At 42.7% G+C, this 18,265-nt stretch overlaps 1 protein-coding gene across 1 annotated transcript in view; it reads right to left on the reverse strand.

Annotated features, from left to right (window-relative positions):
* Window positions 1–18,265, reverse strand: part of LOC139582535 (ryanodine receptor 3-like) — a 272,990-nt gene that overhangs the window by 72,901 nt on the left and 181,824 nt on the right. Inside the window, exons 54-60 of the mRNA XM_071412622.1 lie at window positions 16,108–16,248; window positions 8,315–8,478; window positions 6,317–6,395; window positions 2,589–2,678; window positions 1,104–1,238; window positions 918–989; window positions 243–318 (exon numbers count right to left, since the gene is read on the reverse strand). Coding sequence (XP_071268723.1) covers window positions 243–318; window positions 918–989; window positions 1,104–1,238; window positions 2,589–2,678; window positions 6,317–6,395; window positions 8,315–8,478; window positions 16,108–16,248 — 757 coding nt within the window. The remainder of the gene's footprint in view (window positions 1–242; window positions 319–917; window positions 990–1,103; window positions 1,239–2,588; window positions 2,679–6,316; window positions 6,396–8,314; window positions 8,479–16,107; window positions 16,249–18,265) is intronic.

Below are 18,265 nucleotides of genomic sequence, written 5' to 3' on the forward strand. Positions count from 1 at the left end.
TCCTAACTGACTTAAGACGGGGCATTTTTACTAGGATTAAATGTCAGGAATTGTGAAAAACTGAGTTCAAATGTATTTGGCTAAGGTGTATGTAAACTTCCGACTTCAACTGTATATATATATATATATATACGTATACCCACATCTTACATAAACTTTAACATACACTTCCCACACACATTTAGCATGCATTATTCCTGTGTGATTACAAGGGATGACGGGCCTGGTGGTTAACTACACACCTTTACTGTTCAGCTCAGCTTTCTTCTTCTTGGCCCAGATGTTGTGGTAGTTCTCTGCTACGACCTCCACCATCCCCTACAGGGGACACACACACACACACACATGGACATGAAAACAGTCAGTGCTTTGGATGTGTCACGATGAACCTACTACAGGCAGGGTTTCCCAAACTCAGTCCACAGCTGATTCAAATAGCCAAATCTTGATGAGTTGTTATTTGAATCAGCTGTGTAGTGCTATGGGCAAAAAAACACAACATGCACCTGGGAAAGGGGCCCAGGACCGATATTGGGAAACCCCGCACTCCAGCAGACCTGAGTTCCAATACTATTTTAAATCTTCCAAATACTTCTGAGCGTTTGCTTTAGCCTTCTTGGATTAGCAGGCGGGTGGGGTTAGTACTTTTTGGGACTTTTTCTATTTTGTCTCATTGGAAAAAGGTAGTCTCAAACAAAGCATACGAAATTCCAATAGCATGTGAACCCAGGTCTGGTGTGGAGTGCAGAGCACCGCCCATGGCCCACAGCACACTGTACCTGCTTAGTAACATGACATCAGATGTGATGTCATATTACATTATATAGTATCATGACTTGATAGAGGGTAAAACATTATGGAGAACATTGTTCAATAACCACAATATAAAAACATAGCAATTGATCCATGACAACAACCTGCAACTCTCTGGATAGAGTAATATTGTTCAGATCCAATGGTGGTTCCGGGATGAATTCGTTATCGTTATCCTGTCAACATTAAAAGATAATACAGTGAATCGTTAAATAAAATCGGTGATATGGTGTATTGATGTGGGAAATGTTAGCCGTTCAACGTACAGTATATATACACAAACACACTACCTGAGTGGACTCTGAGATCTTGCTTTGTTTCTCGATGAACATGGCCTCTCCCTCTTTGGTCCTCTCCATGTTCCAGCCTATAGCTAACATACTCTTTAGAGACTCCTTCACTGGCCAGCGGTACGTCTCCCTCTCCTACAAACACAGACACAGGCACACAATGTACAATAAATTACCCTTTCAATCAGTCTCTCGTGACAGATTGTTAGCTAGCTACTGTAGCTACTGCAGAGAAAATGTGTTTCTGGATTCTGAGATTTGTGTTATAGTATCAACATTACCTTCTAACTGAGTGATAGATTAGGTTTATAGTATCAACATTACATTCTAACTGAGTGATAGATTAGGTTTATAGTATCAACATTACCTTCTAACTGAGTGACAGATTAGGGTTATAGTATCAACAGTACCTTCTAACTGAGTGACAGATTAGGGTTATAGTATCAACAGTACCTTCTAACTGAGTGACAGATTAGGGTTATAGTATCAACATTACATTCTAACTGAGTGACAGATTAGGTTTATAGTATCAACAGTACCTTCACACTGAGTGACAGATTAGGGTTATAATATCAACAGTACCTTCACACTGAGTGACAGATTAGGGTTATAATATCAACAGTACCTTCTAACTGAGTGACAGATTAGGTTTATAGTATCAACATTACATTCTAACTGAGTGACAGATTAGGGTTATAGTATCAACAGTACATTCTAACTGAGTGACAGATTAGGTTTATAGTATCAACATTACATTCTAACTGAGTGACAGATTAGGGTTATAGTATCAACATTACATTCTAACTGAGTGACAGATTAGGGTTATAGTATCAACATTACATCCTAACTGAGTGACAGATTAGGTTTATAGTATCAACATTACATTCTAACTGAGTGACAGATTAGGGTTATAGTATCAACATTACATTCTAACTGAGTGATAGATTAGGTTTATAGTATCAACATTACCTTCTAACTGAGTGATAGATTAGGTTTATAGTATCAACATTACCTTCTAACTGAGTGACAGATTAGGGTTGTAGTATCAACATTACATTCTAACTGAGTGACAGATTAGGGTTATAATATCAACAGTACCTTCTAACTGAGTGATAGATTAGGTTTATAGTATCAACATTACCTTCTAACTGAGTGATAGATTAGGTTTATAGTATCAACATTACCTTCTAACTGAGTGATAGATTAGGTTTATAGTATCAACAGTACCTTCTAACTGAGTGACAGATTAGGGTTATAATATCAACAGTACCTTCTAACTGAGTGACAGATTAGGGTTATAGTATCAACAGTACCTTCTCACTCAGTGACAGATTAGGGTTATAGTATCAACAGTACCTTCTCACTCAGTGACAGATTAGGGTTATAGTATCAACAGTACCTTCTAACTGAGTGACAGATTAGGGTTATAATATCAACAGTACCTTCTAACTGAGTGACAGATTAGGGTTATAATATCAACAGTACCTTCTCACTCAGTGACTTGTAAGGCTTCAGCAGAGGGTGAGTTTTGGCATCATCATCTACGCACTCTCCCATTTTCCATCCCGCTGTCACCTGGAGATCAAGAGTTAAACCATGTTAGTCCAGGAGTTAGGCCATGTTAGTCCCGGAGTTAGGCCGTGTTAGTTCAGGAGTTAGGCCATGTTAGTCCAGGAGTTAGGCCGTGTTAGTCCAGGAGTTAGGCCGTGTTAGTCCAGGAGTTAGGCCGTGTTAGTCCAGGAGTTAGGCCATGTTAGTCCAGGAGTTAGGCCGTGTTAGTCCAGGAGTTAGGCCGTGTTAGTCCAGGAGTTAGGCCATGTTAGTCCAGGAGTTAGGCCATGTTAGTCCAGGAGTTAGGCCATGTTAGTCCAGGAGTTAGGCCATGTTAGTTCAGGAGTTAGGCCGTGTTAGTCCAGGAGTTAGGCCGTGTTAGTTCAGGAGTTAAACCATGTTAGTCCAGGAGTAAGGTCATGTTAGTTCAGGAGTAAGGCCGTGTTAGTTCAGGAGTTAGGCCGTGTTAGGCCATGTTAGTCCAGGAGTTAGTCCATGTTAGTTCAGGAGTAAGGCCATGTTAGTTCAGGAGTAAGGCCGTGTTAGTTCAGGAGTTAGGCCGTGTTAAACCATGTTAGTCCAGGAGTAAGGTCATGTTAGTTCAGGAGTAAGGCCATGTTAGTTCAGGAGTAAGGCCGTGTTAGTTCAGGAGTTAGGCCGTGTTAGGCCATGTTAGTTCAGGAGTAAGGCCGTGTTAGTTCAGGAGTTAGGCCGTGTTAGTTCATGTTAGTCCAGGAGTAAGGCCATGTTAGTTCAGGAGTTAGGCCGTGTTAGTTCAGGAGTTAGGCCGTGTTAGGCCATGTTAGTCCAGGAGTTAGTCCATGTTAGTCCAGGAGTTAGGCCATGTTAGTCAAGGAGTAAGGCCATGTTAGTCCAGGAGTAAGGCCATGTTAGTTCAGGAGTAAGGCCATGTTAGTCCAGGAGTAAGGCCATGTTAGTTCAGGAGTAAGGCCATGTTAGTTCAGGAGTTAGGCCATGTTAGGCCATGTTAGTTCAGGAGTAAGGCCATGTTAGTTCAGGAGTTAAACCATGTTAGTCCAGGAGTTAGGCCATGTTAGTCAAGGAGTAAGGCCATGTTAGTCCAGGAGTAAGGCCATGTTAGTTCAGGAGTAAGGCCATGTTAGTTCAGGAGTTAGGCCATGTTAGGCCATGTTAGTTCAGGAGTAAGGCCATGTTAGTTCAGGAGTTAAACCATGTTAGTCCAGGAGTTAGGCCGTGTTAGTTCAGGAGTTAAACCATGTTAGTCCAGGAGTAAGGCCATGTTAGTCCAGGAGTAAGGCCATGTTAGTCCAGGAGTTAGGCCGTGTTAGTTCAGGAGTTAGGCCGTGTTAGTCCATGTTAGTCCAGGAGTTAGGCCATGTTAGTCCAGGAGTTAGGCCGTGTTAGTCCAGGAGTAAGGCCGTGTTAGTCAAGGAGTAAGGCCATGTTAGTCCAGGAGTTAGGCCATGTTAGTTCAGGAGTTAGGCCGTGTTAGTCCAGGAGTAAGGCCGTGTTAGTCAAGGAGTAAGGCCATGTTAGTCCAGGAGTTAGGCCGTGTTAGTTCAGGAGTTAGGCCGTGTTAGGCCATGTTAGTCCAGGAGTTAGTCCATGTTAGTCCAGGAGTTAGGCCATGTTAGTTCAGGAGTTAGGCCGTGTTAGTTCAGGAGTTAAACCATGTTAGTCCAGGAGTAAGGCCATGTTAGTCAAGGAGTAAGGCCATGTTAGTCCAGGAGTAAGGCCATGTTAGTTCAGGAGTTAAACCATGTTAGTCCAGGAGTTAGGCCGTGTTAGTCCAGGAGTAAGGCCGTGTTAGTCAAGGAGTAAGGCCATGTTAGTCCAGGAGTTAGGCCGTGTTAGTTCAGGAGTAAGGCCATGTTAGTCCAGGAGTAAGGCCATGTTAGTCCAGGAGTTAGGCCGTGTTAGTTCAGGAGTTAGGCCGTGTTAGTCCATGTTAGTCCAGGAGTTAGGCCATGTTAGTCCAGGAGTTAGGCCGTGTTAGTCCAGGAGTAAGGCCGTGTTAGTCAAGGAGTAAGGCCATGTTAGTCCAGGAGTTAGGCCATGTTAGTTCAGGAGTTAGGCCGTGTTAGTCCAGGAGTAAGGCCGTGTTAGTCAAGGAGTAAGGCCGTGTTAGTCCAGGAGTAAGGCCGTGTTAGTCAAGGAGTAAGGCCATGTTAGTCCAGGAGTAAGGCCGTGTTAGTCCAGGAGTTAGGCCATGTTTTTATTACTTCTAGGTTAGACTACTGCAATGCTCTACTTTCCGGCTACCCGGATAAAGCACTAAATAAACTTCCGTTAGTGCTAAATACGGCTGCTAGAATCCTGACTAGAACCAAAAAATTGGATCATATTACTCCAATGCTAGCCTCCCTACACTGGCTTCCTGTTAAGGCAAGGGCTGATTTCAAGGTTTTACTGCTAACCTACAAAGCATTACATGGGCTTGCTCCTACCTATCTTCCCGAGTTGGTCCTGCCGTACATACCTACACGTACAAGACGCAGGCCTCCGAATTGTTCCTAGAATTTCTAAGCAAACAGCTGGAGGCAGGGCTTTCTCCTATAGAGCTCCATTTTTATGGAATGGTTTGCCTACCCATGTGAGAGACGCAGACTCGGTCTCAACCTTTAAGTCTTTATTGAAGACTCATCTCTTCAGTGGGTCCTATGATTGAGTGTAGTCTGGCCCAGGAGTGTGAAGGTGAACGGAAAGGCTCTGGAGCAACGAACCGCCCTTGCTGTCTCCCTGGCCGGTTCCCCTCTCTCCACTGGGATTCTCTGCCTCTAACCCTATTACAGGGGCTGAGTCACTGGCTTACTGGTGCTCTTTCATGCCGTCCCTAGGAGGTGTGCGTCACTTGAGTGGGTTGAGTCACTGACGCGGTCTTCCTGTCTGGGTTGGCGCCCCCCCCCCCTTGGGTTGTGCCGTGGCGGAGATCTTTGTGGGCTATACTTGGTCTTGTCTCAGGATGGTAAGTTGGTGGTTGAAGTTATCCCTCTAGTGGTGTGGGGGCTGTGCTTTGGCAAAGTGGGTGGGGTTATATCCTTCCTGTTTGGCCCTGTCCGGGAGTATCATCGGATGGGGCCACAGTGTCTCCTGACCCCTCCTGTCTCAGCCTCCAGTATTTATGCTGCAGTAGTTTATGTGTCGGGGGGCTAGGGTCAGTCTGTTATATCTGGAGTATTTCTCCAGTGTCCTGTGTGAATTTAAGTATGCTCTCTCTAATTCTCTCTTTCTCTCTTTCTCTCTCTCGGGAGACCTGAGCCCTAGGACCATGCCTCAGGACTACCTGGCATGGTGACTCCTTGCTGTCCCCAGTCCACCTGGCCGTGCTGCTGCTCCAGTTTCAACTGTTCTGCCTGCGGCTATGGAACCCTGACCTCTTCACCGGACGTGCTACCTGTCCCATGACCTGCTGTTTTCAACTCTCTAGAGACAGCAGGAGCAGGAGATACTCTCAATGATTTTAGGCTGGGTTTTAGGGTTTTAGGCTGGGTTTCTGTACAGCACTTTGAGATATCAGCTGATGTAAGAAGGGCCATATAAATAAATTTGATTTGATTTGATGTTAGTCTAGGAGTTAAGCCATGTTAGTCTAGGAGTTAGGCCATGTAAAGACCTTACATTCAGACTCTTACATAGGAAAGGCAGCGTTTGAACCTAGTTGTTGAGGTTACAGTCAGTACCTTCTCTGAGGACCATTTTACGTGCGAATGCTCTGCAAACTTGTTGGCGATGTAGTCCAGTTTCTCTGGAAGGGACATACTAGAAAGAAGGAGAAGACATACACCAATGTTAGTCCTTCATTTTAATACAACCTATACATCTAGTGCAGTAGGGCTAGTCTCCCTCTGCTCCCATCTTTTAGTACATGGTGTTGTAATGAGGCTGTGTGTTCTGTGGATCCTGACCTTTTTTTATATATTTTTATTTGACCTTTATTTAACTAGGCAAGTCAGTTAAGAACAAATAATTTTTTTCAATGACGGCCTAGGAACAGTGGGTTAATAACTTCTTATGGCTGGGGGCAGTATTGAGTAGCTTGGATGAATAAGGTGCCCAGAGTAAACTGCCTGCTACTCAGAACCAGTTGCTAATATATGCATATTATTAGTAGATTTATTATTAGATAGATAGAAAACACTCTGAAGTTTCTAAAACTGTTTGAATGATGTCTGTGAGTATAACAGAACTCATATGGCAGGCAAAAACCTGAGAAAAAATCCAACCAGGAAGTGGGAAATCTGAGGTTTGTAGGTTTTCAACTCATCGCCTATCGAATATAGAGTGGGATATTGGTCATACTGCACTTCCTAAGGCTTCCACTAGATGTCAACAGTCTTTAGAACATTGTTTGATGCTTCTACTGTGAAGGAGGGGGGAATGAGGGCTCTTTGAGTCATGGGTCTGGCAAAGTGCCATGAGCTGACCAGGCGTGTTCACGTGAGAGAGTTAGCTTGAGTTCCCTTGCATTTCTGAAGACAAAGGAATTCTCTGGTTGGAACATTATTGAAGATTTATGTTAAAAACATCCTAAAGATTGATTCAATACTTCGTTTGACATGTTTCTATGAACTGTAATATGACTTTTCATCTGAACTTTCGCCTGGACTTGCCCGCGCGTTGTGAGTTTGGATAGTGTACTGAACGCGCAAACAAAAAGGAGGTATTTGGACATAAATGATGGACTTTATGGAACAAATCAAACATTTATTGTGGAACTGGGATTCCTGGGAGTGCATTCTGATGAAGATCATCAAAGGTAAGTGAATATTTATTATGCTATTCTGACATCTGTTGACTCCAAAACATGGTGGATATCTTCATGGCTTGTTTGGGCTCTGAGCGCTGTACTCAGATTATAGCATGGTGTGCTTTTTCCGTTAAGTACTTTTAAAATCTGACACAGCGGTTGCATTAAGGAGAGGTTTATCTAAAGTTCCATGTATAATACTTGTATCTTTTATCAATGTTTATTATGAGTATTTCTGTAAATTGATGTGGCTCTCTGCAAAATCACCGGATGTTTTGGAGGCAAAACATTACTGAACATAACGCGCCAATGTAAACTGAGATTTTTGGATATAAATATGAACTTTATCAAACAAAACATACATGTGTAACATGAAGTCCTATGAGTGTCATCTGATGAAGATCATCAAAGGTTAGTGATTCATTTTATCTCTATTTCTGCTTTTTGTGACTCCTCTCTTTGGCTGGAAAAAATGGCTGTGTTTTTCTGTGAATAGGTGCTGACCTAACATATGTTGTCCTTTCGTCCTAAAGCCTTTTTGAAATCGGACACTGTGGTGGGATTAACAACAAGTTTATCTTTAAAATAGTGTAAAATACTTGTATGTCTGAGGAATTCTAATTATGAGATTTCTGTTGTTTTGAATTTGGCACTTTCACTGGCTGTTGTCATATCGATCCCGTTAACGGGATCCCAGCTAAGTTTTAACTGCCTTGTTCAGGGGCAGAACGACAGACGACCTTGTCAGCTCAGGCATTCGAACTTGCAACCTTTCGGTTACTAGCCCAACGCTCTAACCACTAGGCTACCCTGCCACCCCGTGGTGTGCACGGTCTGCTAATTGTGTGCTAATTAGGGTAATTCACTTTGCAAGGGGTTCAATAAGACCTATTAAATGTCAAAACCTCTCTCTCTGTCCCAGACCACTCACTTGGCAGTGTTGATGGGTTTGGGGTCGAAGTTGCCGTGTGCGTCCACAGATAACTGCTTCTCCAGGGTGACACCGGGGCTGGCATCCATATAGTCAGGTGGTAATGCCCCAGCAATGGCACTCAGACAGGCCATGGCAGTCTTGAACAGGTCAGAGTCAAACTTCTGTATGGGGAAGACAGAGGGGAGAAAACAGAGACAGGGGGAGACAGTGGGTGAGGTAAAAAACAGAGACAGGGGGAGACAGAGGGAAAACAAACAGAGACAGGGTGAGATAGAGGGGAGACAACAGAGACAGGGGGAGACGAAGGGGAGACAACAGAGACAGGGGGAGACAGAGGGAAGACAACAGAGACAGAGGGGGATAGAAGGGGAGACAACAGAGACAGGGGGAGACAGAGGGAAGACAAACAGAGACAGGGGGAGACAGAGGGAAGACAAACAGAGACAGGGTGAGATAGAGGGGAGACAACAGAGATAGGGGGAGACAGAGGGGAGACAACAGAGACAGGGGGAGACAGAGGGGTGCGGTAACAAAGAGAGACAGAGGGGGACAGAAGGGGAGACAACAGAGATAGGTGAGACAGATGGGAGACAACAGAGACAGGGGAGACAGAGGGGAGACAACAGAGACAGGGGGAGAAAAAAGACAGAGGGTGACAACAAAGACAGGGAGACCGAGGGGTGCGGTAATAAACAGAGACAGAGGGAGACAGAAGGGGAGACAACAGAGACAGGGGGAGACAGAGGGAAGACAAACAGAGACAGGGTGAGATAGAGGGGAGACAACAGAGACAGGTGGAGACAGAGGGGAGAATACAGAGACAGTGGGAGACAGAGGGGAGACAAACAGAGGGTTGAGGTAACAAACAGTTATTAGAAAGTCCTTCAGACTGTCTGTCACTTTCTCGCGTTCTATCTCCCTTTCTTTTCTCTCTGTCTCTTTGTCAAATCAAATCAAATGTTATTTGTCATATGTGCCGAATACAGGTGTAGACCTTACCGTGAAATGCTTACTTAGAATCCCTTAACCAACAATGTAGTTCAAGAAATAGAGTTAAGAAAATATTTACTAAATAAACTAAAGTTAAAAATAAAATAAAAAGTTACACAATAAAATTACATAACAATAACTTCTTATGGCTGGTGGCGCTATTTTCACGTTTGGATGAAAAGCGTGCCCAGAGTAAACTGCCTGCTACTCAGGCCCAGAAGCTAAGATATGCATATTATTAGTAGAGTTGGATACGAAACACTCTGAAGTTTCTAAAACTATTTGAATAATGTCTGTGAGTATAACAGAACTCATATGGCAGGCAAAAACCTGAGATAAAATCCAACCAGGAAGTGGGAAATCTGAGGTTTGTAGATTTTCAAGTATGTGCCTATCCAAGATACAGTGTAAATTTGGTCCGATTGCACTTCCTACGGCTTCCACTAGATGTCAACAGTCTTTAGAACCTTGTTTCAGGCTTCTACTGTGAAGGGGGAGATCATAAGAGCTGTTTGACTAAGGGGTCTGGCAGAATGCCATGAGCTAAGTCATGCGCGCAGCCGTGAGAGCCAGCTGCGTTCCCTTTCATTTCTAAAGACAAAGGAATTGTCCTGTTGGAATATTATTGAAGATTTATGATAAAAACATCCTAAAGATTGATTCTATACATCGTTTGACGTGTTTCTACGAACTGTAATGGAACTGTTTTGACTTTTCGTCTGGACTAAGTGCCTGCGCCTTGTGAATTTGGATTTGTGAACTAAACGGGCGAACAAAAAGGAGGTATTTGGACATAAATTATGGACTTTATCGAACAAAACAAACATTTATTGTGGAACTGGGATTCCTGGGAGTGCATTCCGATGAAGATCATCAAAGGTAAGTGAATATTTATAATGCTATTTCTGACTTCTGTTGACTCCACAACATGGCGGGTATCTGTATGGCTTGTTTTGGTCGCTGAGCGTTGTACTCAGATTATTCCATGGTGTGCTTTCGCTGTAAAGCTTTTTTGAAATCTGACACAGCGGTTGCATTAAGGAGAAGTATATCTTTAATTCCATGCATAATACTTGTATTTTCATCAACATTTATGATGAGTATTTCTGTAAATTGATGTGGCTCTCTGCAAAATCACCAGATGTTTTGGAAGCAAAACATTACTGAACATAACGCGCCAATGTAAACTGAGATTTTTGGATATAAATATGAACTTTATCGAACAAAACATACATGTATTGTGTAACATGAAGTCCTATAAGTGCCATCTGATGAAGATCATCAAAGGTTAGTGATTAATTTTATCTCTATTCCTGTTTTTCGTGACTCCTCTCTTTGGCTGGAAAAATGTTTTTTTTTGTGACTAGGCACTGACCTAACATAATTGCATGGTGTGCTTTCGTCGTAAAGCCTTTTTGAAATCGGACACTGTGGTGGGATTAACAACAAGTTGATCTTTAAAATGGTGTATAATACTTGTATGTTTGAGGAATTTTAATTATGAAATTTCTGTTGTTTGAATTTGGCGCCCTGCACTTTCACTGGCTGTTGTCAAATCGATTCCGTTAACGGGATTTCAGCCGTAAGAAGATAACTAAGCTATATACAGGGGGTACTGCTACCGAGTCAATGTGCGGGGGTACAGGTTAGTCGAGGTAATTTGTACATGTAGGTAGGGGTAAAGTGACTATGCATAGATAATAAACAGCAAGTAGAAGCAGTGTAAAAACAAAGGGGGGGGGGGGGGTTAATTTAAATAGTCCGGGTGGACATTTGATTAATTGTTCAGCAGTCTTATGGCTTGGGGGTAGAAGCTGTTAAAGAGCCTTTTGGACCTAGACTTGGAGCTCCGGTACCGCTTGCCTTGTGGTAGCAGAGAGAACAGTCTTTTACTTGGGTGACTGGAGTCTTTGACAATTCTTTTGGGCCTTCCTCTGTCACCACCTAGTATATAGGTCCTGACATGAGTGCTACGGGGTGGTAGTCATTTAGGCAGGTTATCTTCACATTCTTGGGCACAGGGACTAAGGTGGTCTGCTTGAAACATGTAGGTATTACAGATTTGGTCAGGGAGAGGTTGAAAATGTCAGTGAAGACACTTGCCAGTTGATCTGCGCATGCTCTGAGGACATGCCCTGGAAATCCGTCTGGTCTGGCCCAGCGGCCTTGTGACTGTTGACCTGTTTAAAGGTCTTACTCACATCGGCTACGGAGAGCGTGATCACACAGTCGTTTGGAACAGCTGATGCTCTCACGCATGCTTCAGTGTTGTTTGCCTCGAAGCGAGCATAAAAGGCATTTAGCTCGTCTGGTAGGCTTGCGTCACTGGGCAGCTCGTGGCTGGGATTCCCTTTGTAGTCCGTAATAGTTTGCAAGCCCTGCCACATCCGACGAGTGTCAGAGCCGTTGTAGTAGGATTCAATCTTAGTCCTGTATTGACACTTTGCCTGTTTGATGGTTTGTCTGAGGACATAGCGGGATTTCTATAAGTTTACGGATTAGTGTCCCGCTCCTTGAAAGCGGCATCTCTAGCATTTAGTTCGGTGCGCCTGTTGCCTGTAATCCGTGGCTTCTGGTTGGGATATGTACGTACGGTCACTGTGGGGACGACGTCGTCAATGCACTTATTGATGAAAACAGTGACTGAGGTGGTATACTCCTCGATGCCATTGGACGAATCCCGGAACATATTCCAGTCTGTGCTAGCAAAACAGTCCTGTAGCGTAGCATCCGCATCATCTGACCACTTCCGTATTAAGCGAGTCACTGGTACTTCCTGCTTTAGTTTTTGCTTGTAAGCAGGAATCATGAGGATAGAATTATGGTCAGATTTGCTAAATGGAGGGTGGGGGAGAGCTTTGTACGCGTCTCTGTGTGTGGAATAAAGGTGGTCTCAAGTTTTTCCTCTGGTTGCACATGTGACATGCTGGTAGAAATGAGGTAAAACGGATTTAAGTTTGCCTGCATTAAAGTCCCTGGCCACTAGGAGTGCCACTTCTGGACGAGCATTTTCTTGTTTGCTTATGGCCTTATACAGCTCGTTGAGTTCGGTCTTAGTGCCAGCATCGGTTTGCGGTAGTAAATAGACGGCCTTCGAAATTAGCCATGTCATCGTTCAGCCACGACTCGGTGAAACATAAGATATTACAGTTTTTAACATCCCATTGGTAGGATAGTCTCGACCATAGATCATCCAGTTAATTCTCCAGTGAGTGCACATTGGCCAATAGAACCAATGGTATTGGTGATTTACTCACTCGCCTCTGAATCCTCACAAGGCACCCCGACCTTCTCCCTCTGTATCTCTGCCTTTTCTTCATGGGAATGACGGGGATTTGGGCCTGGTCTCCAGAAAGCAGTATATCCTTTGCGTCGGACTCATTGAAGAAAAAATCTTTGTCCAGTTCGAGGTGAGTAATCGCTGTTCTGATGTCCAGAAGCTCTTTTTGGTCATAAGAGACGGTAGCAGCAACTTTATGTACAAAATAAGTTATGAACAATGTGAAAAAACAAACAATATAGCACAGTTGGTTAGGGGCCCGAAAAACAGCAGCCATCCCTTACGGCGCCATTATATCTCCTGCTCTCTTAGACATGGGTAGTTGGGTAAAAATAGGACATGTCTGCTCCTGCAGGGAGCGAGGGGAGCATAACAAAGAAGAGAGAGAGAGAAAAATAGAGAGAGGAAGAAAGACAGACAGACAGACAGACAGACAGACAGACAGACAGACAGACAGAGAGAGAGAAAGACAGAGAGAAAGACAGAGAGAAAGACAGACAGACAGACAGACAGACAGACAGACAGACAGACAGACAGACAGACAGACAGACAGACAGACAGACAGACAGACAGACAGACAGACAGACAGACAGACAGAGAGGAGAAACACTCTGCAGAGCCAGAGAGCAGTGATCTGTCACATTCTCATAAATTATTCATATTTCAGCGACACTTTAGCTCCGTTCACAGTCTCCCTCTCTCTTCTGCTTCCTAGAGAGACACACTTACTCTTGTGATTAAAAAAAACTCAGTCATAATAAAAGCCTCAGTCAAACAGATACTGAACCTGGAAAAAGAAAACCAGATACTGAACCTGGAAACAGAACAACAGTTACTGAACCTGGAAAAAGAAAACCAGATACTGAACCTGGAAACAGAACAACAGTTCCTGAACCTGGAAACAGAACAACAAATACTGAACCTGGAAACAGAACAACAAATACTGAACCTGGAAACAGAAAAACAGTTACTGAACCTGGAAACAGAACAACAGTTACTGGACCTGGAAACAGAAAAACAGTTACTGAACCTGGAAACAGAACAACAGTTCCTGAAGCAGGAAACAGAACAACAGTTACTGGACCTGGAAACAGAACAACAGATACTGAACCTGGAAACAGAACAACAGTTACTGAACCTGGAAACAGAAAAACAGTTACTGAACCTGGAAACAGAACAACAGTTACTGAACCTGGAAACAGAAAAACAGTTACTGAACCTGGAAACAGAACAACAGTTCCTGAAGCAGGAAACAGAACAACAGTTACTGAACCTGGAAACAGAACAACAGATACTGAACCTGGAAACAGAACAACAGTTACTGAACCTGGAAACAGAACAACAGATACTGAACCTGGAAACAGAACAACAGTTGCTGAACCTGGAAACAGACCAACAGATACTGAACCTGGAAACAGATGAACAGTTACTGAACCTGGAAACAGAAAAACAGTTACTGAACCTGGAAACAGAACAACAGTTACTGAACCTGGAAACAGAACAACAGTTACTGAACCTGGAAACAGAACAACAGATACTGAACCTGGAAACAGATGAACAGTTACTGAACCTGGAAACAGAAAAACAGTTACTGAACCTGGAAACAGAACAACAGTTACTGAACCTGGAAACAGAACAACAGTTACTGAACCTGGAAACAGACCAACAGATACTGAACCTGGAAACAGAACAACAGTTACTGAACCTGGAAACAGACCAACAGTTGCTGAACCTGGAAACAGAACAACAGATACTGAACCTGGAAACAGAACAACAGATACTGAACCTGGAAACAGAACAACAGTTACTGAACCTGGAAACAGAACAAAAAGTTACTGAACCTGGAAAGACAGGTTTCTGAAAACACCCAGTGCTTAAATTGAGCAGGGACCTATTTGCCAGGATCTGGGCCCTTTCGTGGCATGAAAAAAAAAATATTCAGCCCTCGCCTGATATTGTAAGAATTGATTCGGGTTGGGCTCCGGACTATAACTCCAGATTGTGATGGTTTTTAGATGTAAGCCAGTCAGACGTAAAGTCATGTACCGTAAGACTTTAAGCCTCCATTAGCATTATACACAGTGCCTTCGGAAAGTATTCAGACTCCTTGACTTTTTATACATTTTGTTACGTTACAGCCTTATTCTAAAATGTATGAAATAAATAAAAATCCTCAGCAATCTACACACAATACCCCATAATGACAAACAAAAACAGGTTTTTTGAATTTGAATTCAAATGTATTAAACCTCTAAAACAGAAATACATTATTTACATAAGTATTCAGACCCTTTGCTATGAGACTTGAAATTGAGCTCAGATGCATCCTGTTTCGATTGGTCATCCTTGAGATGGTTCTACAACTTGATTGGAGTCCACCTGTAGTGAATTCAATTGATTTGACATGATTTGGAAAGGCACACACCTGTCTATATAAGGTCCCACAGTTGACAGTGCATGTCAGAGCATGGTGGAAGGAATTGTCTGTAGACCTCTGAGACAGGATTGTGTTGAGGCACAGATCTGGGGAAGGGTACCAAAACATTTCTGCAGCATTGATGGTCCCCCAAGAACACAGTGGTACCCATAATTTTTAAATGGAAGAAGTTTGGAACCACCAAGACTCTTCCTAGAGCTGGCCAGACGGAAGCTACTCTTCAGTAAAAGGCACATGACAGTCCACTTGGAGTTTGCCGAAAGGCATCTAAAGACTCTCAGACCATAAGAAACAAGATTATCTGGTCTGATGAAACCAAGATTGAACTATTTGGCCTAAATGCCAAGTGTCACATCTGGAGGAAACCTGACACCATCCCTACAGTGAAGCATGGTGGTGGCAGCATCATGCTTTGGGAATGTTTTTCAGTGGCAGGAACTGGGAGACTAGTCAGGATCGAGGCAAAGATGAATTGAGCAAAGTACAGAGAGATCCTTGATGAAAACCTGCTCCAGAGCACTCAAGACCTCAGAGTGGGGCGAAGGTTCACCTTCCAACAGGACAACGACCCTAAGCACACAGCCAAGAGAAGGCAGGAGTGGCTTCGGGACAAGTCCCTGAATGTCCTTGAGTGGCCCAGCCAGAGCCCGGACTTGAACCCGATCTCTGGAGACACCTGAAAATAGCTGTGCAGTAACGCTCCCCATCCAAGTTGACAGAGCTTGAGAGGATCTGCAGAGAAGAATGGGAGAAACTCCCCAAATACAGGTGTGCCAAGCTTGTAGCGTCATACCCTAGAAGACTCGAGGCTGTAATAGCTGCCATAGGTGATTCAACAAAGTACTGAGTAAGGGGTCTGAATACTTATGTAAATGTAATATTGCAGTTTTTTTTATTTTTAATACATTTGCAAAATTATGGGGTATTGTGTGTAGATTGATGAATCTATTTTAGAATAATGCTGTAACGTAACAAAATGTGGAAAAAGTCAAGGGGTCTGAATACTTTCCCGAAGGCACTGTAAAAGCAGTCCTGAGGGAGAACAAAGGGTTTGTAGATTACATATAACAGTATCATCCGTACCTTTGTTGAGAGCGAGTCGAATATTCCCCAGAAGAGTTTCTTGGTGAGCAGCAGTTCTTCCTCTGAGGCCATGCCGGAGCTCCCCAGCCCTGACGGAAGACAGTAGTACTTCCAGCTCTGCTCATAGTGTTCAGTCAACAGCTGGAGGAAACACAAAGCAGAGGTCAGTATCCCAGAAACCCTTCCAGGTGGTAGCTACTAGTGGAATGTAAGACGATGAGAGGAAATGAAGATGAATCATTTTGGTGCTCAGAAGTTGGAGGAAATAAATTCAGAAAAGAGTTAACATATCTCCCTCCCACTGATTCTAAATTCAGAAAAGAGTTAACATATCTCCCTCCCACTGATTCTAAATTCAGAAAAGAGTTAACATATCTCCCTCCCACTGATTCTAAATTCAGAAAAGAGTTAACATATCTCCCTCCCACTGATTCTAAATTCAGAAAAGAGTTAACATATCTCCCTCCCACTGATTCTAAATTCAGAAAAGAGTTAACATATCTCCCTCCCACTGATTCTAAATTCAGAAAAGAGTTAACATATCTCCCTCCCACTGATTCTAAATTCAGAAAAGAGTTAACATATCTCCCTCCCACTGATTCTAAATTCAGAAAAGAGTTAACATATCTCCCTCCCACTGATTCTAAATTCAGAAAAGAGTTAACATATCTCCCTCCCACTGATTCTAAATTCAGAAAAGAGTTAACATATCTCCCTCCCACTGATTCTAAATTCAGAAAAGAGTTAACATATCTCCCTCCCACTGATTCTAAATTCAGAAAAGAGTTAACATATCTCCCTCCCACTGATTCTAAATTCAGAAAAGAGTTAACATATCTCCCTCCCACTGATTCTAAATTCAGAAAAGAGTTAACATATCTCCCTCCCACTGATTCTAAATTCAGAAAAGAGTTAACATATCTCCCTCCCACTGATTCTAAATTCAGAAAAGAGTTAACATATCTCCCTCCCACTGATTCTAAATTCAGAAAAGAGTTAACATATCTCCCTCCCACTGATTCTAAATTCAGAAAAGAGTTAACATATCTCCCTCCCACTGATTCTAAATTCAGAAAAGAGTTAACATATCTCCCTCCCACTGATTCTAAATTCAGAAAAGAGTTAACATATCTCCCTCCCACTGATTCTAAATTCAGAAAAGAGTTAACATATCTCCCTCCCACTGATTCTAAATTCAGAAAAGAGTTAACATATCTCCCTCCCACTGATTCTAAATTCAGAAAAGAGTTAACATATCTCCCTCCCACTGATTCTAAATTCAGAAAAGAGTTAACATATCTCCCTCCCACTGATTCTAAATTCAGAAAAGAGTTAACATATCTCCCTCCCACTGATTCTAAATTCAGAAAAGAGTTAACATATCTCCCTCCCACTGATTCTAAATTCAGAAAAGAGTTAACATATCTCCCTCCCACTGATTCTAAATTCAGAAAAGAGTTAACATATCTCCCTCCCACTGATTCTAAATTCAGAAAAGAGTTAACATATCTCCCTCCCACTGATTCTAAATTCAGAAAAGAGTTAACATATCTCCCTCCCACTGATTCTAAATTCAGAAAAGAGTTAACATATCTCCCTCCCACTGATTCTAAATTCAGAAAAGAGTTAACATATCTCCCTCCCACTGATTCTAAATTCAGAAAAGAGTTAACATATCTCCCTCCCACTGATTCTAAATTCAGAAAAGAGTTAACATATCTCCCTCCCACTGATTCTAAATTCAGAAAAGAGTTAACATATCTCCCTCCCACTGATTCTAAATTCAGAAAAGAGTTAACATATCTCCCTCCCACTGATTCTAAATTCAGAAAAGAGTTAACATATCTCCCTCCCACTGATTCTAAATTCAGAAAAGAGTTAACATATCTCCCTCCCACTGATTCTAAATTCAGAAAAGAGTTAACATATCTCCCTCCCACTGATTCTAAATTCAGAAAAGAGTTAACATATCTCCCTCCCACTGATTCTAAATTCAGAAAAGAGTTAACATATCTCCCTCCCAATGATTCTAAATTCAGAAAAGAGTTAACATATCTCCCTCCCACTGATTCTAAATTCAGAAAAGAGTTAACATATCTCCCTCCCACTGATTCTAAATTCAGAAAAGAGTTAACATATCTCCCTCCCACTGATTCTA

The sequence above is a fragment of the Salvelinus alpinus genome, chromosome 8, assembly GCF_045679555.1.
Source record: "Salvelinus alpinus chromosome 8, SLU_Salpinus.1, whole genome shotgun sequence".
NCBI classification, from domain to species: Eukaryota; Metazoa; Chordata; class Actinopteri; order Salmoniformes; family Salmonidae; genus Salvelinus; species Salvelinus alpinus.